The sequence below is a fragment of the Stenella coeruleoalba genome, assembly GCF_951394435.1.
Source record: "Stenella coeruleoalba genome assembly, chromosome: 7".
NCBI lineage: Eukaryota > Metazoa > Chordata > Mammalia > Artiodactyla > Delphinidae > Stenella > Stenella coeruleoalba.
Window position 1 is genome coordinate 88,530,539 of NC_137153.1, and position 20,956 is coordinate 88,551,494.

At 49.6% G+C, this 20,956-nt stretch overlaps 2 protein-coding genes across 2 annotated transcripts in view; one reads left to right on the forward strand and one right to left on the reverse strand.

The window, feature by feature from the left end:
• Positions 1 to 6,363: 6,363 nt before the first annotated feature.
• Positions 6,364 to 19,176, reverse strand: IGFBPL1 (insulin like growth factor binding protein like 1). The gene is made up of 5 exons (XM_079927684.1): positions 18,719 to 19,176; positions 10,676 to 10,785; positions 9,918 to 10,034; positions 8,150 to 8,303; positions 6,364 to 7,007 (listed from the first exon to the last, which is right to left on the reverse strand). The coding sequence occupies exons 1-4, from the start codon at positions 19,164 to 19,166 to the stop codon at positions 8,154 to 8,156; spliced, it is 825 nt and encodes a 274-aa protein (XP_079783810.1). The 5' UTR covers positions 19,167 to 19,176; the 3' UTR covers positions 6,364 to 7,007; positions 8,150 to 8,153.
• A 192-nt stretch (positions 19,177 to 19,368) lies between these two features.
• LOC307189516 (stimulated by retinoic acid gene 6 protein-like) overlaps positions 19,369 to 20,956 on the forward strand; it is a 70,876-nt gene continuing 69,288 nt past the window's right edge. Inside the window, 1 exon segment of the mRNA XM_079927682.1 lies at positions 19,369 to 19,486. Coding sequence (XP_079783808.1) covers positions 19,446 to 19,486 — 41 coding nt within the window. The 5' untranslated portion in view covers positions 19,369 to 19,445.

Below are 20,956 nucleotides of genomic sequence, written 5' to 3' on the forward strand. Positions count from 1 at the left end.
TGATGAGTAGAAGTACAGAGACTGTAAGCTCACAGAAAGAAATAATATTAAGCACCCACAATGTTTGTAAAGCACCTACAATAATGTTTGTTATATCATTTAATGCTTCTGATTACCCTCAAGGCACTTATTATTATCATTCCATGCTTGATAAATAAACATGGAAGCCCAGCCATGTTCAGCTAGTAAGTGGAGCCAGGACTCAAATTCAGGTCTTCTGACTGCCCTCTGCACCCAGCTCAGCCCAAGGGAAAGGCCCAATGGCAGGAGCATGGGACTCTGCAGCATGAAAAGGAGGTAATCTGGCACAGGGATGCAGGAAGGGTATTCCTGGGAGAGGAAAGGGCATGGAGTCTGTGAGAGAGCACGGAGGGTGCAAGGAATGGTGTGAGGAAGGGAGAGACCTGGGAGGAGGCAGGGACTGGATGGGGAAGGGCCCTTACCCCTGCGAGGAAGGCCGCGTGTTGTCCAGCCACGAGGGTTTCAAGGGAAAGTGATTGGGTCATATTTTGGTTCCTAAAGCTGGCTCTGCTTCAATGTGCAGGATAGGTTGAGGGGTCAGCTTGGTGTGGGAGCCCACTCGGGACACTGCTGCCTATGCCAGGGATGCTGACCTGAACCAGGTGTGAGGGTGGGTGGGAGATCCTGAGAGCCAAGAGGTGGGCTTTGGGGTGTAGTGACAGACTGCTTGCAAGAGGAGAGTGAAAGTTAGGGTGACCCTGAATTCCTTGCTGGGATAACAAAGTGGGTGATTGTGCCCCCACTGGGAAAGGGAACCTAGCTGGAGGAGCAGGTTTGGGGACAAGGTAGTGAGTTTATTTATCTATTTGTTTGTTTATTCAGCACACTTCATTGAGTGCTGGCTATGTGCTGGGCAGTATTGTTGGTGCTGACGATACAGCAGGGAACTAAAGTCCTGCACATCCTCCCCATCAGGGGGAGGCTGACCATAAGCAAAATAAATGAAATATTTAGTCTGTCAGATGGTTAAGGTTATTAGGGAGAAAGGTCCTGCTGGGAAGGGGAATAGGGAATATGGGTGGGGTGGGGTAGGAATTGTTATCTTCAATAAGTGATAGACCATCTGAAGAGGTCCATCACTTAACAAAGGTCTCACTGAAGAGATGACAAAGGACTGAAAGAGGTGTGGAAATGGCAGGTGCAAAGGTCTGGGGGCTGAAGCACACCTGAGGTGTCCAGGGAGCTGGATGGAGCAAGCAGTGGGGAGAGACAAGGACAGAGAAAAGGCCGGGCTGGGGGAGGGGCAGATGGTGAGAGCTTTGAAGGCCACTGTGCCGACTGGGGCCTTTACTCTGAACCGTGAAGAAACCAGAAGGGGAACAGGGCTGTAATGTGATCTGACATGTTTTAAAAGGATCACTGGGTCTGCTGTGTTTTCAGCAGATTGCAGGGAGGGCAAGGATAGCTTGATCTTGATGATGCTGACATCAAGGGGCGGGTGGAGGATGAGAATTCTGTGAAAGGCACTAAGGAAAAGCAGGAGAACCTGGGAGAGAGGAGTCAAGAAGCCAAGGAAGGTGGGAACGGGAGGGAGCCATGGGTGGAATCAAGTGTTTCCAAGAGATCAAGTAAGAGGAGGCTGAAGCCATGGGGCTCCCTGGAGACCTCGGTAAGGGCAGGTTGTGTGAATGGGTGGGGGCAGAAGCCAGACTGCTGTGTGTTGAGAGCACCACTTAATCCCCCCAAGCCCCAGTGATCTGTACATTAACCCTAGATTGGAAGACCTTGGAAGGAAAGCAGGAAGGCACATTGTGAAGGCCTTTGAGAGCCCCTAGCCTCCCCATTCACTTAACTAGAGTGGACCGAGTGACCGTCCAAGGCCAAGGAACTCAGTGGGGTCAGAGCGTGGCCTGGATTACAGGTCTCTTGCCCCCAACCAAATGCTTTTCCCACATGTATCAGGGTAACATTAGGTGCCACAACAAATAAACCCCCAAGTTTTCAGGGTTCAACACAACAGTGCCTTATTTCTTGCTTATTAGATAATAATCTAATGCAGGTGTGGTTAATCAGCACTTGTCCTCCATGTGGAGATTCAGAAACACAGGTTCCTTCCATCTTGGCTCCACTGTCTACAGTACTTCTTGACCATTTTTATGTTACGGATTCCTTTGAGACGCTAGTGAAAGCTAATTTTTTTCACCAGAAATAAATACACACATGCACATCCACACAAAATCTGGCACACTTTCAAGGGGCTCATAGACCCCATGCAGTCATCTATAGAATTCCTATGAGTCCACAGGCCCAGGTGAAAACCTGCTGCATGGGGCCTTAGAGACCTCACGTCCCCTGTTAGATGGGGAAGAAAGCACAGAAAAGGCACAGCTACTTCTTAAGGCCCTGGCATTGTCGTGGAATGCACTGCTTCCATGCCCAGCCTTTGGCAAAAACCATCTGACCCAACTGAGGTGCAGAAGGAAGCGGAAACGTAGTTATGGGGACATTTCCATGTTGTCCTCAAGTTTTGGAGGACAGCTCGCTCTGGCACACAGAAGCACCTCTTTGCAGTTGTGCACAATGGTTAGAGTGTGTCTTACAAAGATGCTTTTAAAGCTTAATCCTCTTGTGGGCTGTTCACTCCTACCTTCCAGCCTTACTCAATGCTGTTTCTTTCTCCTTCCTTCTTTCCTCTCCAAATTCAGCCCATTGTCTTGGAGCCTTGTTGGGGACCTACCTCCTCCAGGACGCTTTCTCTGACCATCGCAATCAAGTCATCTCTGGCCCCTTTGAGCTCATAGCACCCACCCTTCCTTTAGTCTTGCCTTGTGGAAGCTCTTGTTCGTTATCACAGGTCTGATTTTCTGTCCCACTAGGCTGTGTTTCGCGCAGACCACCAGCATGTCTGATCTGACTCCCTGTGTCCTTGCCACTCAGCTCACAGCCCTCAGTATCCCCTAGAGAGTGGATGGTGCATGTCCGTTCATGCATGGGATCCTCAGGGCAGCAGGACAGGGCAGTGATGCTGACCTGCCTGGACTGATGAGGAAATGAAGGCTCCTAGAGTAGAGGCAAGTGCCTCAGACCCACAGACCATGGCAGGGTTTGACCTTGGTTCCGGGTCTTTCAACTCCAAATGTAATGCCTACTCTATCCCAGGGATGACTGCAGCACCTTCAGTAGCAGAGACAGGTCCAGCTCTCTGCACCAGGGCTGCTACTCCGGGGGCTGTGAGCAACAGTAGATCCCTCAGCACCAAGCAGTGCCTGGCGCCCAGTAGGTGCTCTGTAGATGCGTGTGGTGGGTGGATTTACCAATGGAGGTGAGAAAAGCTTCTGCTCCCTGCCTCCCATCCCCTAGCATTAATGATTTTTACTCTTCCCCTGACATCCAACCACTCCCTAATATCATGGGGGAGATTTAGGATAACAAAGAGACAGCCATAGTGAAAGGAGACACAGGTGCAGTCAATGCTGAACTCAGAGGCAGTCATGACTGTAAAAAAGTTCAGGCTCCAGGAGAGAGGTGTCAGCTTGAGCTGAGAGTGGGCAAGTGTAGCCACTTCTGCCCTGGATAATGGGCTCCCTACGCTCTGAATTCATTATTCAGCTGCAGACACCAGGGCACTTTAGTTTCCCTTAATTAATTAAAATATCACATAATAATCATTCTCTGATTTAATGTTCAAGAGGCTCTGGCGAAGGCTGGGGATGAGGAAATTTATTATGGGAGACTGTTCACTGTCAGCTGGTTTGCTCGTTCTTATTAATCTTTCCTGCATCATCCACCTCTGGAGGAACGGAGAGGGCAGTGTTTTTTAAAGACATGGGATTAATTTCACCCTAAAACTTGAAGAAAAAAATCCATTTTGACTAAAAACTACCCTTTCTTGTTTAAGGTGGAAAGTGGATACCTTTGGGATTGAACACTAGCTTTTGGATTATCTTCCTCAAGCCTAGTTATAACCCAGTTGACAACAGAAGACTGAGATTCAGGCCCACCTCTTATAGCATCAAGTCCAACCTCTTCTGGTGGCAGTTAGGGGTGTGGCCAAAAACTACCCCATTACCTGCCACTAGAGCTCTCAGCCACAACTGGTCACTACTCCCCATGCACAAACTACACTGCACTTCTCCACCCCTGCTCCTTTTATGTGCTACTTCCCTAGCCTGGAATCTCCCACATCACTTCAATCCCCAGCTCAGATGGCTCTCCTCTTCCAGGAAGTCTTCCTTGATCTCCCCCTACTCTGATCACAAAGCAGACACCTTGTGCTGTGTGGCAGGATGGCAACCTTGTCCCACTCATCCCCACTCAAGTCTCACCTGAGTGCAGGGCCCAGGTCCCACATACCTTCATATTGCCAGTGTCTGCACCCTCTGGCCTCTGGGGAATGCTATTCCGTGTGCATGTGGGGTAATAGAGGGCAGATCTAAGTGAATGAATTAAAATAGTAGAATGCTTATACAGTGGGAGACACCAGTTCAGAGGGAGTTAGAAGGATCAGGCTGGCAGTAGATGATTAGTTAGGGCTGGTTAAAAATTGCAAGCAGGGTGACCAGGTACGACAGTAACCACAGCTCAGGTGTGAGAGGTAAGGACAATTCGGATGACAGTAGTTGATGTGGGCAAGCGAAAGAAGGGAAAGATGCATAGGGATGATGGAGAAGTATCAGTGGTGCCTGGGCCCACCTACAGCAGCGTTCCAAGGACAGAGACCACAAAGACTGTCCCTAAAAACATTTATTTTCAGAGTGCAGGGGTCCTGTGACATCATCACATCTATGAACATAGGGTAGAAAACATAGGCTCTGAGGGCATCATGTTTCCAAATGATAAAAGCCACAGCACACATTCGCTTCGCCTCTGAGAGGTCTTGGGGCTCTCGCAGTTGAAAAGTCATTAGGTTGGAACAATCATGCTAACCTGCCTTTTTGGTTTTGGTGAAAACTTCAGACAGTGTAACATTTATTATGATTATTTTTTGTACATCATTACGAGGCTACACCCAGCCTCCTGCGGGCTTGATGCTCAGCCCTGTCACCCCGGGGCTCCATCTACCTGCTCTTTGGGTCCACATCCAGCTCTCCAGATTTGACTGGGCAAATGTGAGGTGATTCAACTGATTTTGCTGAATGTGCTTATTAGCAGATGCATGATGTTGTTCTACTACCTTCTCTACAGTTCCCTCTTCCTCTGACATGGTTTCACTAAGTCTCTTCCCAAGCCATCTCCCAACCACTCAAATCACAGAGGAATTAACTGCAGACTTGGATACGGAAATCACTGCCGTGGGGTTTGGGGGAGCCTAGTAGGGAGGGGACGTGAGCAGATCCCCTGGAAGGCCCAACCTCCAACAGACAAGGACAGCTTCCCTTTTGATCAGGTTCAATTTTGACTTTATTTGAAGAAGGGGTTCCAATGTTTTTAAAGTTTGAAAACCACCCATCTAGTTTCGTTCCCTTATTCAAACGAGGAACTGAGGTCCAGAAAGTGAAGGGGACATTCTCAGGGTCACCCAGAAAGACAGGGGTGAATTCCCAAATGGACCTCATGTTTCTAGATTCCTGGGCCACCCTCCTGCTATGTACGTCAGGGTGATGCCACCCCAGCATTTCAGATGTGGAACAGCCAGGCTTAAAGGCAGAAAATGCAATTCCAGAAAGGACTCCAAAATGCAACGCCCAGCGTGAGTGGCTTGAGAGTGTTGCTTTAAACGTTGAGATGGACCTTAAGGAGAATCCCTGAAACCTGTGGAAATGGCAACATCTTCCTTTCCATAGTTATGAGATTTTTCTGAGAAGCAGCACCATGGAGTGGAAAGGGTGCCAAAGAGGACCAGATGCCCTCAGCTCCTGTCCTTCTCAGAGGCTTTCAGGCCTCAGGCAAGCGCTTTACTCTCGGAGCCTGGTTTTCTTCATCTGTAAAGGGGGAGGGACATTAATGCTTATCCTGCCTGCCATCCCAGAGATGGGAAGTGACCACAGACAGGACAGTGTTTCTTGAAATTTAACAACTGTCCATATATGAGATCCCAATTCTGATTTTAAAAAATTTTAGTCACCTAGGGGGTCTATTTTTTTAGGCCAGATATTAAATATTCTCCTTTTTTCTTTCTTGATTAAAAGAAAAGAAAGAAAGCTTTATTTCTGGTTAAGGTCAAAACATCTCTAAGTAAAATGTATTCTACTACACTCTAATTCCACAGCCCAGAGAGAGCAGTTAACCCCATTTTTACAATTTGATGTCCAAAAGCCAGGTCTCCACTGCCAGCTTGGTTAGAGAATGCTGGGCGTGTTAATAAGTGGACATCTTGGTCCCCAGATGCTGAGCCAAGGGGCCCCCGAGTCTGGTTAAGTTTCCATCTAGGACTGAGTCTCTTTATAATGGGAAAGCAGCAGGAATAACAGCTATCCACACCTTCATGTGAAGCAATGGCATTTGTTTTTGAGGGAATATTATTTTTAAAAGAATGCTAAGACTACACTTCCCATATTTTTTCTGTAGGACCGTCTTACTCCAGGATGACAGTGTTTGAAGGGACATGGGTAACATCCAGTCCAAGTACCACATTCACAGCTGAAGAGAACAAGGCTCAGAGAGGGAGGGACCTACCCAGTTCACACAGCAAAGTTAGAGAGGTCAGGCAGAGGACAGCAGGACCCTCCCCCCTCTTCCTACAACACATACTAAGTCACTAATCAGCCCTACACAAATGAGGTAAAGAGTCACAGCTGACACACACCTCGGTCCAGCCCTTTAGAATTACAAATATACCTAAGGTGACCTTCCCTTGGAGGGAGAAGTTAAAAAAAGAATTCTCACAGAGCTATTCATTTCAGAAGTATAAAAAGGCTACATGCAGTCTGTTTTCCCAATGTTTGCCCTGCTAAAAACTACATCTGCATACGAATCTAGTTTGCATCTAATTTTTAAAAACATACGAAAGCGGTTATCTACAAACACAGTTCTTCCAATTCTTCACAAAGCAAACAAGATCCATGACTTGACTTTTCCATCATCCTGTAATCAATGTTTCTAAGACCCTAGAAGAAAAGAGGGAAAAGAATTAGAGAAAAAAAGCCTGCTCTGTCATAGTCAACTATGTGTTAGACGGAAGGTGGGGGAAATGCGCCTAACTTTAAATATCTCCCCAACCAGGAGTGGTGCCGGTGGGAGCAGAGATGCCTGTGGGGGGTCTAGGAAATACATGTAAGGCCAATGGATGGGCATTTCAGGGAGGCAGATTCCAGCTTAATGTGCGGAAAAACTTTCAACTATTGGAAAAATCCACAGATGGCTGTTTGGTGGTAGTGAGCTCTGTGTCCCTGGAGGTATGCAAGCAATAGCCGGCCAATTCTGCATGTTGTAGAGGGAACTCACGGACTGGGCTGTGGCAATGGTATTAAAATTCCATGGCTCTTTGTGACCCCTTTGAAAACTCATTTATAGTAGACTATATTCATACCCTGGTATCATTTCTGTTTTTAAAATATAAATATATGTACTTATAAATTATACATATATTTAAAACATGAAACATACATACACACACACATGTACATACAGAAGTATACATACAAGTGTACAGGACAAAAAGTCTCGATACTTGGCTTTTTGATACATATATATAACTATACACATATATAAAAAACTATAAGTTAAGTATCAGGAGGGCAACTTTAAGAGCCATCTCCTCACCGAATTCCTATTTGACGATTTTACACCTTACATTTTCCTCCCTGTTTCTAGAAGCTCTAACTACTTGCAGAGCTACAGACAAGGAAGAACCTGGGAATAGACCCATGAAGCTCAGACTGTCTTCTTTGCGGGCGTGTTTTCACCTGGGTGCTGTCATAGTGACCACATCTGCTCTCTTAGCACCCTCACTGGGCGGACGTGGAGAAATAGAAAAAAATAGGTGGTCTTTTTCACCTGACGGACACCCATAACAGTCACAGCTCTTGACTTTGCATCCTAGCGGGAAGCCCAGTGTGATACGTGTGTAGAACATACCACAGAGTCTACCTGCCAATTTTGTAATATGTTCCTACTCTTGGTTTGCATTTCTCTGGTTTCCTTGATTCATGTATTTTTCTTCTTATTTATTATGCATCTTATGACTCATCTCAATCTCCCGTGACACAGGTGTACAAATACTGCAGATGACTTGGAACATGCACATTACCCCCTCACATGTGGTCATCTGGACCTGGGAAGCGGGCGGCTCTGTACTGGCTCCGATCCACCACGGTGACTGTGCCGTGCGACTGGGCCTCCCCAACCGCGTTGGCTGAATGGCACTGGTACACCCCCTCGTCTTCCTTCCTCAGAGGGTTGATCTAGAAGTTAAACAGGCAAGTTTGTACAGTCATATATGGCATAGCAAAATTACTTATTTAGTTCTTAATGATTCTGAACACTTACTCCTTTTCAAAATAAGACAGAGCTCACCCTCTATTTCTCTTCTTGCCTCGGCTGCCGAGAAAGAGTTAAACTTCCTTCTCAGTACCCTCTCTATCCTGGCTCTCATTTTAATGTTTCCTCTGCATTTCTGCCTTTTACTGTGAGCTACCTGGTCCTTTTATTGAAGGTGATAGGTATAGATTCAAAGGAAAATACTGCAAACTAAAAGAACAAAACTCTACTGACCACAGAATAGCCCTCAAATGCTCCCAACGGACGCAGCCTTTACAAAATAACACCAGAGACAACCTTCCCCCACCTCTCCTTGTAATAAAAGGAGGGGAATATGCTTGATGTGAAAAAGCCGTGGACCCAACTGCATTCTGAGTCTCTGAGCTGGGTGGAGAAGTTGCCCACGCTGGCCGAGATGGGGGTGGAATGAGGAGGACACCCTCAAGGGCCCATCTCACGCCCCTGCAGAGGAGATCCCTCCCTCCTCTCTTGCTTTCTCTCGTCATAACAGCTTCTCTCCACTGTGAGTCACTACAGACTGGAGAGGGTATGTGCACCCTATCTCATTTTGATCCCATGGTGGCTGAAGGCGGAGCATCGTTATCCTCACGTTACAGGAGACTCACAGGTAAGTCACAGACTGTTAGGGTCACTGGACATGGTCCAGTCCAAGGCCCTCTTTTTATGGTTGTGGACGCTGAAGCTCTGAGAGGTAGGGTAACTAGCCCCACTCAGGCCCCCATCTCGTCACTCCATCGCCCTTTTAAACACAGGGCGTTCCCTCTTCTCAGCCAAACTGCCGCACGTGGCATAGAAGAGCCCTGGAGGAGGGTGTGAATCTGCCACCTTCCGTCTTTATCAGCCATGTGGTCTCAGGCAAGTGTATTAGCTTCCTATGGCTGCTGTTGCAAATGACCACACGTTTAATGGCTTAAGACAACACAAATTTATTATCTACAGTTCTTGAGGTCAGAAGTCCGAATGGGTCTCAGTGGGCTAAACCCAAGGTATCAGCAGGGTTGCCTTCTTTCTAGAAGCCCTAAGAGAAGCATTCTAGAGGCTGCCTGCAGTCCTTGGCCTGTGGCTCCCTCTTGCATCTTCAAAGCCAGCAACAGTAGTTCATGTCTTCTGACACTGCCATCTCTCTGGCTCTCTCTCCTGCCTCCCTCTTCCACATTTAAAGGACTCCTGTGATTATATCGGGTCCACCCAGATAACCCAGGATAACTTTATTAAAGTCAGCTGATTAACAACTTTAATTCCATCCTTATTCCCCTCTTGCCACACAACATACCATATCCACCAGTTCCAAGGATTAGCATAGACATCTTTCCGGGGCCATAATTCTGCCTACCTCTGAAGATCACTTCTGCTCTCAGGGGTTATACTACCTGCCTACTTTCCTCTCAGTTACTGTAGCGTCCAAGGAGAAATGGATCAGAGTATTTGAAAGGTGTAACATGTTATAGAAATACAAAAGGTGCTTTATAAGGGCCAGTCAATAATAGCCAATAATCCTAAACAAATGAGATACTCACCAAAACCCAGGCCGTGGCTGCGTGGTCAGAAGGGCCCCCTTGCACCTGGACAGCTATATTGATGTGGTCCCCAGGCAGGTCCTTCAGCACCTGGGTGCCCTCAGGAGACCGTGTGACCTACAGAGGACAGAAAAACCAGGAGTGATTTAGAAAAAGCATTTCTGGATAAGGACCACCCCACAGACACCCTCGTTGTCTTCACTCTCCTGCTGACTTGAAGGCTGACCCTAGTATCTCTTACTCCTATTAAATGCCAGTTTCTTCCTAAGCCTGAACGTATGTACAGACAGTGCCCCCTGCTGGACAGCGAAGATGTAGACACCACCACTATCAGAATCTAATTGTCTTTCACAGGGCTGTTGAGATAAGGAGACAACATATGCCAGTCTCTCAAAAACTGAACTGCAGAAAGATCTAGTTTTGGAATAGGATTGGGTCATTTGCCACCAGCCAAGTCTTTCTAAAACCCAGATCCAGTGAAGGAAGCTCTAACTTCATCCCAGCTGACCTAGGCTAGATAAACAGCAGAACTTCCTGGACAGCTAAGTGGCAGAGGGAGCAAATGGCAACACCCCTTCTCTGGGGAGACGTTTGGGGTAAAAGTTTTGAGGCATAAATCTGGAGGCAGAGGAGTGGAACATAAGTTTTTTTTTAATCCTCCAATTCACATATAAACACACACACACCCTTAAAAAACATTTATACACCCCACCCCCCCCCAAACACACACACACAGAGAAGTTCTTGGATATAAATACCTTCCTCCATGTGACAACTGGGGCAGGCACAGCTCTCACCTCACAGGACAGGGATGCCTGTGCCCCGGTGACATTGTGAACACTCCGGGGTGGAGTGATGACCACAGGAGCTGGGAGAAGAAGACAAGGGAAGACAGCCTTGACCCTGATCAAGCCCCCCACATCTAAGATACCCTGCCTGCAGAGAGCATGTTGGGGCAGATGAGAGCTCCCCACAGAAAGGACACACTTATAGGCAAGGAATCATAGAAGAGAGTTTTCTTAGACCTGGAAGGATGCCTACTTGTTTCCTCCTACATTGCCTTTGTTCTACCAACAGGAAAACAGGGATCCACAGAGGAAAGGCGACTTCTCAAAGTCGCCCAGCATGTCTGTCTGTGGTCTCATCACACTCCCTCCCAGGATCCCTTCCAGGACCCCAGCTGCCATCTGCTTACAGCTCAACTACACTGACAGTGCGCCAGGCTCCGGGAGGGGCTGGTGTCACTTCACCCAAGGCAGAGTCTTCTACCAGATGGGCTTTTCTCCTTCCGCATGGAGGGCATTTCAAAGAATAACGCCATGCAGAACAGCTGCCCTCACCCCCTGCTGAGACCCGCTGCGGTTCAAGATGCTCATTTGCATATCACAGGCTCCACACACCTCCCCATCCCCGACGATAAAACTGCAGGCATGGACACCGCCTCGCTGCGTGGAGAAAGGTAAATCAGGGAATCCGGCAGTGTGGTGCTAGGCTGCCAGCACACTACAGAAAGGACAGGGCGGGTGTGGGCTCGCTGGGCGGGACAGGAGAGCATGTGGCATTTGAGTTAGACATTCTTAGCTGATACTCCACACTCTGCCCTTCTCCCTGTGCCTGGCATCTGCTCTACTCACACTGGAACTAAAAGAATCAAGTCCAACTGCCTCAGCTTTCAGGCCCTCCGCCCGGCCCTCAGCGTACCTGCCTGCCCTGCCCTGCCTTTCTTCTACGTGGAGTGCGCCCCCAGCTCCCCATCCTGAGGGCCTGGGGGTGTGTCCTAGTCCAGGACCAGGGCGTCTGCCCGCTTTGACTTACTGAAACCCAGCCTGCCTTGCAGTGCAGGTGCTTCATCTCCACGGACCCACGCTCGCAGCTGTCCCCGTGGGGTCTTGGGCGAGGCGCAATGTGGAGGCTTGGTGAGGAGTATGCTCTCTGCTCAGGTCTGCTGTCTGTAAGATGGGGATAATACCCCCTGCTTCACAGGGCTGTTGAGCTGATCTTACCACGTGATGAGTGTGAAACTGAGGGTTTGAGTTAACACAATATGCAAGTGGGGGGCAGGGGAGGCCTGTTAAACAGATGACTCCGCGAAGAAAGGTATGACAAAAGAGCAAATACATTCACCCTTGGGCCATCAAAATGCAGAGTTCACGACTCTTGGGGCTTCATCTGGGGACTCAGACATCCCTGCAGCCCTCCACAGGCCAGCCTTGGAGAGAGAAAGGGCCCTCGCCCACCTAGGTGGGGCTGCAATGAAAAAGGAGAACAAAGGGAGAGAGACAGAAGGCTGGAGCAAGAGCATGGAGAGAAGGAGTGAAGGGGCGCAGAAATGAGACTGGCCTGACCCCTCCAGACAGACTGGGAGGCAGACCCTGTCAAACTGGTGCCAAAAAATCTCTGGGAAAGTGTCTTAGAGCTATGGAGTCTCAAACTGGAGGGGCCCAACTCCCCAAGAGCATGTGCCTATCTGTGACGGGCTCATCTAGTCTTCACTTGCATGCCCCCAGTGATGGAGAGCTCACTACCTATGAAGCCAGGTCCTTCCGTCCTTGGCTCTGCTGGTTAGAAACCTTGTTCTCACCTGGAGCTAAAACTCACCTCCTGTAACTCCCACCTATTAATCTCAGGGCTGCCCTCAGGAGCCCCACAGCACCTTGGGTGCCTCAAATGGCTTCCAGTGAGTTGAATACAGACCCTGCCCTCCTCACCCCCAGGCTGCTTTCTTCCCCCTCAGCCTGATCAGCTCACTCCTTCAGCTGTGACCAACTGAACGCCCTCCAAGCACCACACCGCTACCCACAGCCCCGATTGTAGCCAGTCCCCTGAATGGACTAAGGTTCTAGGCTTCTAACATTGCCCAATGTGACCCAGCCACCTGCTGACCGCTACAAAGAACCACAGCACTGCTGTTCTCTGGCGGAGCCCCATCTGCAATGGATGACAAAGAAAGTCTAATTTATTCCAACCCCCTGCCAGCATTACTTCCTTTGGAGCCCAAACCAGTCGTCAAATGGCTCACTGTGGGAACAATCAGACCTGCATCTTATTCCAAAGCCCTCAGTAGATTCCAAAGGGACACTCAATCAACATGCTTTACTTTCTTTCATGTAGAGTCATAAATTTTAAATGAGATTTCATCAGTCCCTTTCAGGCCTAAATGAATAAGCCAGTAAATCACATTTCATCTTTCTCTCTCTTTGCATTTCCCCCTTTTTCCATAACTACAATTAAGAAAGACCATCTTGGAAATACTGCCTTTGCCACTAATTTCAAGGCAGAAAATAGCACTTCTTTTCCAAAAGAGCCCCCTGCTTTTGGTGATAAAGTGATGTTCAAATTTTGATTTCTTTTTAAATGTACATACAGTACATTCATTCCTTCTAGTATACAGTTCTAAGTTTTGGCAAATGCATACGCCGTGTAACCACCACCATACCCAAGATACAGCATTGTTCAGTTATCTTGAAAATTGTCCTCATGTTGCTTAATCTGTTTTTAATTTTAACATCTGATTTTAAATTTAAAATATTTTTATCCATAATAGCTCTTTACAATCAGTCATCATTATCATGATAGTATTAATGGTAATAATACCACCCTTCTGCTTACAGGCTTAAGCCATTCGATCCTTCCAGCAATCTCCCCAGCTGCCAGATGGGGGAGCTAGCCAGGGTTACCCAGCCTTAAACAGCTGGGTGAGGCTATGAGCCCAGCGGTCTAGCTCTGAGCTCTGTCCCACACCATCCTGCCTTCTCCTGAAATGACAGGGAGTTCCATGTCTGCTACTCCTTTCATCCTCACACCAGCCCTGTGAAGTAGGTGCTTTTAGCCCCACTTTACAGATGAGAAATCCAAGGCTCAGAAAGGTGAAGCACCTGGAGGAGTGAAGATGCAAACCCAGGCACGCTGATTCCATTAATCCCACATGGATTTTTAAAGTGAAACATTTGTTAGCCATATGGACTCCATTCCAGAATAAGAAAGAGTTCCTTAGGGATTGTGTTGGGGGCCCCCAAGATAAGTCCCAGGATCAATGATTTGCTACAAGGACTCACAGGACTCGGCACAGTTTACTCACAGCTGGGATTTATTACAACAAACAGAGACAAAGCAACTCAGCAGAGGGAAAAGAGGCTCATGGGGCAAAGACCCGGGAAGCCAGGAGCACACTTTGAGGAGCCTCTCCCAGTGGAGTCACACAGGACGTGCCTAATTCCCCAGCAACGACTTGTGACAACACGTGTGGCGTGAGAGCCTATGCCCTCTACTAGAGAAGCTCACTAGACATTCAGTGCCCAGGGTTTTTATTGGGGTCCAGTCCCCCAGCCTCTGCCTCCTACGTACCAAAATTCCAGCCTCCCAGAAGTAAAGCAGGTGTGCAGCATAAACCATGCTGTTTGTACAGTGAGCTACTCTTATCAGTTCTGGAAACGGTGGGAAGCCTCCCCACATCCAAATTCTCAGACACCAGCCAAGGGTCAGCCTCGCCAGCAGGGCTTTCTAAGGATAACAGCCTCAGGCCTGCTATGTTTACTCTTTTCTGCACAGAAATGAAACTCTCCATAATCACCCCAGGGAACAGCTCTTGTGAAGATACCATTAAATGGGCAATGTATCCTTAACCCTGGCAGGACATTCCCAGTCTTACTGTCCCCAAGGGCTCATTCGAGTGTGGCGCTGGGGTCCTCCACATATGACTACCACAGGCAGGTTCAATCCTGTCTCTGCCACACTCCAGTTTCTTCTTTAAAATGGGCACAGGAGTCCATTCTCTCCGCTGTGCCCTCTACACAGGCTGTTGTGAGGACAGTAAAAAGACCTCTTGCCAACTGTAAAAGGCTTCCACGGAGGGACCTGAGGACTCGGCAGGTTGTGCCACCCCAAAGGGTGGTCTCCTCGAAGATGCCCTGCCTGCTCAGGACCCTCTACTGACCTCTGGTGAGTGGGCCTACCGGTCGGGCCCCGCCTGAAGGCTCCAGAGGCTGTGGCCCAGAGCCCTCACTCTGGCGAGCCCGGGGCGCAGCCTCTCACCTTGCTGCTGCCCGAGCTGCCACACTCCTGGAAGAGCCAGGGCTCTCCTTCCTACCTGCCTTTGGCAAGAGTCATGTGGCTTTCAGGAGGGAGGATGGTGTCTGGTCAGCCCGGTCTGTGAATGTGCCAGCTTTGTCTCCCTAGTTCTTCCTTGCTAAACACTTGTTTCCTTCTGCTTGTGTCAGCAACAGCCCTGGAAATGCTAGGCTGGCACAAACCCACCCATCAGGTAACAGAATAGTCACCCAGGTGGGCACTGGGGGTGGGCCAAATAGCACCAAGGGAAATTCAAATGCCCGGGGGCCTGGTCGCTAACCATTGGGCAAGCTGCTAACAATTTCCTCCTTATCTGCAAATGAGGATAATGACTGTGGCCCTACATCCTCCGGGGTGAAGGGAGAGAATGAATGTGACTGTGTTATTAACCGTGTGGATCTATACAAATGAAAGGGATCGATATTGCTAAGTGCGTGGGGATCTGTCCCCCCACCCCGTCAACTGAGTGTCTTTGATGGCTGGAATGAAAGATCTTCCTTAATGCCTCTGAGATTTCTTTAAAGTTAATGGCTCTTGGGAAGGAAAGAATATCAGAAGTCATCCGCCAGGAACCCATCTGCTCGTATGAAAAAAGCACACAACCAAAGACTTTAATAATCAACACACTGAACAGCCCTGATAATTTATGCTAATAGTCAACGTGAGGATGTGGAACCAGAAACAGCTTAATCCGGCTCCCTGCAGCCTATGCCTCAAGCCCCCTCCCTCGGCATGAAAGGCTTTTGAGCACGAGGCCCCCCCTTCTTTGTCCCTCTCACAAAGTGGTATTCGCTGCCTCTCCTGGTTACCTGGTAACACACGCCTTGCACAGACTGAGGTTTCTAAGTGCAGCTGGAATTTCAACCGAGGCGAATTTTCTAAGATTTTGGATCTCAAGAGCTCACTGAAGCTTCAGGGGCTCAGTGCCCCCACGGGCACTGGCACGGGACCCCGTTCCTATTTAATGCAGCATTCAAAACACGACCTCAACCTGCTTTCTGCAGGATCCCAACCTCCTCCCAATGCTAGCAAACAGGGTGCGTACATGGAACAAAGCAGCCTTTTATTTTATTTCATTTATTTTTGGCTGCGTGGCATGCAGGATCTTAGTTCCCCGAACAGGGATTGAACCCATGCCCCCTGCAGTGGAAGCTTGGAGTCCTAACCACTGGACCACCAGGGAATTCCCCCAAAGCAGCCTTTTAAAGTAATGATAACAATAACAATTACAGTATTGTCACTGACAATAACAGTAACAACAACGCCATGCCACCTTACTGTTGAGAAATGGAACTAATAACTCAGTACAGAATGAAGTGTCACCCTGCAGCATGGCACTCAAGGCCTGCAATAAGCCTGCCCCAGACTACTCTGGGTGTCATCTCCTCTGCCAACCATCCCACTGGGTACTGCCCATGGGTCCACTGTTCACACTCGGCCCAGGATCTCCTTCCTCCTTGTATTCGTTCATGCTGTGCCTCCCCATCCCCCCTTCTCAACCCAGGAATTTTCTACCCATCCTTCAAGGCTCCTCTCAGGTGCCTCCCCTTCTGTGAAGCTATACCTGTTCCTCTCAGGAGCCATCACCTGGTGCTAAACAGAGGAACCAGCAACAAGCCTTGGGGGAAAAAAGGAAGGTGGATTCAGACTGAGAAACCCTGAAGATTCAAGGGTAGCCAATTTGCAGCACCTTCCAGAGTGCTAGAGGTGCATGGCCCCATCTGAAAACAGCCAGGAAAACTCAGGCTGGAGCCCCACCTCAGCTGGGAACTAGTTATGTGGCTCCAGGGAATTCTCTTCTGCCTGCCTGAGTTTGCCCTTCTATTAAATGGGAGTGAGACCTGGCCAGGGTAGTTGTAAAAATCAAGGAAGAAGATGGAATGCAAAAGCGATTTCCAACAGCAAAGAATTATTCTTATGTGGGAACATAGTGGGTCTTCAATACATGTGTGTTGATCAAAGAATTACTCTCATTAATAGCATTTTGGGGCATTTCAGAAAGTAGGGGGAAAGGTCAGAATTTAAGCCTGAAAACTGTTTCCAAATGCCCCTCAGAGGCATGGGTAAGAACACGTCCCACACTGCGGGAGCCTAACATTTACAGAGGCCTCATTCCCTTAAAGTCAGGTGCTTGCTTATTTGAAGGCACAGGTGAGGACTGAGCAGGGGTGATTTTATTACCAATATTGAGGCAGAACAGCTGCTGCTCTGACAGTCTGTTTCCCTTCAAGCAAGGTCCCCAGGGGCATTGTTAAAAAGTGCTCCTGCCAAGTCATCTGGATAAAGGATGGCTTGAGGGCAGCACAGAATGAGGTGCTGCCTTCCCTGGCTGGAAAAGATCCCCCGTCCACACCTTCATGCTTCACCAGGACACAAGGGCAGGGGGGCCACACAAACATTTCAGGACAAAACGAGATGGGGAAACAGTGCCGGGGTCTGGATAGTGGCTGATGACACAATCGCTGGTAGGGAAGGAGAGCAAAATTCTGGGGAGGCCCGATGCCTGTCACTAATGGGATCATTAAGAGCAGCTTCTGAATTGCCTCTGTTCGGCCCCATGAACATCTTTACTCCCAGGGCCTGTGCCTGAGGTGGGCTCAGAGCCCACAGATCAGAGTGGAGGGGCTGTCACATTTACTTGTCATTTGGTAATTTTCAATGAATTAGGGGTATGGGGCTTCCATCTGCCATCTGGCCACACTCTGGTAACCATGGCAACCGCCACCTGCCTGACTTAACACTATCAAGTCCTGTCCTGAAACAGTACTGAATAGGGTGCCGGGGACCCAGAAGCTAGCCAGGCTTTACAGATCACCCTGGATGAGTCCCTTGCCCCATGGGTCTCAGTTTCCTCTGCATAACAGCAGATTTGGTCTAAATGCCTTCAAGGCAGCTGTCTCTTAGGAAAAGAATACCAGCCCCGGGAGGAATCATCTGAGACCATCAGCACGGGTTAGAGTCTGGGGATCTGGTCAGCATTTCTCATGTCTCCTGCATGTGAAGTGAAAGTGTTACCTGTCTGGAAACAAAGAGACCTGCCTGTGAATTAACTGCTGAGGAAAGCAGATTGTAAAAGCAGGTGACAGGAACGAGAAGAAAGGAGACAGGACTGTTTAAATGCCACAGGGCAGAAACAAAGGTTTGAAGTGGAGGAACCTCTACAGTGGCTCCACAGGGGCTGACACAGCCCCTGGAAGGAACCAGCCCAAGGCTGCAGCCAGGGAAACACCAGCCAGCTCTCTCCTCCACTGGGAGCCCCAACCAGGAACAGCCAGCGGTGACTTTCCTGTGCTTCGGGGGCTGCCTCAGACCCCCCAGTGGGCAGCACATTATTTCCAAGTTTCCAGGGACAGGGGCCTTCTTGCCTCATCTCCAGTAGGAACACCCTGCTCCCCAAACTCCCAGTCTCCTGGAGGCAAACACGCCAGGCCTGGAAATAACTGTACCAGCAATTACTTAAGTACCAAAAGGGACAGCAGGCTCATCAAAATTACGACCAGCTCGGTGGCTGGTGTCTCCATGGGTTTGGTAAGGAAGGGTACAGGTTGTGGATTTCTGCCCCGGCCTCCTTAAGTAACTGGCCAGGTAAGGAAAAACTGACCCGAGGGAAAACTGAGGCCCGTGCAGTGCTGTCCATCGCGGCGCACGGGGTGATCCTTCACCCCATAGCCCAGGGGGTCGGGGTCCCTCTTTCTTTACCCGCCCCAGCAGTGCAGGGCAGAAGCCAGACTCACCAAATTCGCAGGGTCCGTCCCGCGCCTTGTGCAGGTGGCCGGGGTGCGCGCGCGGCACCTGCCGGGCGCGCAGGCGCAGCGCGCAAACGCTGGGGTACGAGCGGCCGTCGGAGCCGCAGACGGCGCCGCGCTGCGCGCACACGCAGAGCCCAGTGCCCTCGGGCCCGGCCCCCGCGGCGCGGCTCGCGCACACCAGCCCGGGGCCGCAACGCACGCCGGCCCACCCCCCGCAGCTCGCGCCCTCGGCGCCCAGGCAGCGCGCGCAGCAGCCGCACTCGTCGCGCGCAGCGATGCTGGGCGCGGGGCAGCGCGCGGGCTCGGGACAGCGCTCCGGCCGGCACGGATCGCACTCGGGGTTATGGCCGCCCGCGCCGCGGAGCCCGAGGCCGGGTGCCGGCTGCGGCTGCAGCAGAAGGAGCAGCAGGAAGAGCACGGGTGAGCGTGGCATGGTCCGCTCTGGCACGGCAGTGGCGCCTCTGCCTGGAACTCCGCTCAGCTAGCGCGGCGCCTCCACCCCGCCCGCCTCGCAGTCGCTGATTGGCCGGGCCTGCACCGCGGGGCTCCCGCACTCGGCTGCTCGGCCCCGGACTAGCGCGGCCCGGTAGGCTCCTGGCCCGGCCCGGGTTCCGAGCTGGAGGGGTGTTCTGAGACCTGCTCTCCGACAGCCAATGGGCTCTTGGAGACCCAGTCGGGGCGGGAACTTGCCCGAGGTCGCTCTGGTAGAGCAATGATTGGATATACGGTCTCCGGATCCGAGGTTAGCTCCAGGTACTATTCCACTTAATCCAGAAGGATGCGCTCTTTTATTTTATTTTGCATTTAGTAGTTTTCTAAGTTTTATTTTAAAAAGGGAATATATAGTTTAAAATTTCAAAGTTTACAAATGGATGTAACTCTGAAATGAGGGCTTCCCTTCCACCCTATGACCCAGTATCCCACCCCCCAGCTTCAGGAGGCTACACCTTTTATCAGGTTCTTGGGTATCTTTCCAGGAATTTTGTATGTTTATAAAACCACGTATGATTGCATGGCCCCTCCCTTTAAACACACACACACACACACACACACACACACACACACAAGCATGCTCTACACATTACTCTGCACTTGGTTTTTCTACCCACGGTATTTCCCATAGTTTCCCTACCTCTTACCATCTGTGAAACTGACCGTCTGTAAATACAATCAATGGAGTGGAGTTTAACTGGCTTTTTTCCGCCATAATGCTACATAAAGTCATGGTGCATCTCAAAGTCAGCCGTGACTTTGGCTGTGATGAGATGGTGATACGTTTTGGATTGTCCTTGGACATTTTAACTTTGCAAAGTGTTTAACTGCACAAAAACGTAGTTATTTAACCAGTTGTTTTCAGTACTTTTGCTACTGCAAATAATGCTCTGATGTCCTGGAGCACAAGCGGCAGCGTATCTCTGGCATAGTGGGGCGTGCGTGTTGGGAAGACACAGTGGAACAGGTTCTTTCAGTCAGATTTTTATTCCTATGGCCCCTGTGCTTGCGCAGAGTCAGACTCTGCACCCCGTCCATGGCCCAGTCCTGGCAGGGGTCCCAGACGAGAAACTCAAGGGAGTCTTGATTGCTGGAGTTTAATGTGTGGCCAAATGAAGACATTGGATGGAAAGAAGGACTTGTTGACCAGACTTTACGAGTGGCTTTTCATGCCTTCACCCCCAGCCCTCATTTACCCTGTGCTGTTTTCTTTATTTTCTGAATTTCTAGAGAAGAGATGGAGGAAGCCTCTTGGAGTCTGGGAAGACCAGCTACAGTACTCTTGTGTGATGTCCATTTTGCTTTTCAAGGTCCTTTCCAGTTTGCAGCTTTCAGGAGATGTCCTTATTCCCAAAAGGAGCCCCTGCAGAGGCCACTTTATGTAGTGGTCAGAGCAGGGCCAGCTGCCTGGCCTGCTGCAGCTCTTCCCTTGCAAGTAGATGCATAGAACAGGTACAGGCAAAGTGCCATGGGAGTGGTGGTAGATGGTGATAAGGACTAAATATAATAATGTCGGTATAGCACTCGAATGGCTCTCAGTACTTATTAGCAATTGATTTCAACCAGGAGGCTGCTGTCTTTACCTGGAATGGTCTTTAAAAGTGCTCACACCCCTTGACCTTCTACACCCTTCTATAAGCCTCTCCTAAGGAAATATCACTATGTGTGAAGATTTCATTCTGGAGTTGGTCACTACAGCAAAAATTTGGAAAAAACCTAAATGCCCACTGA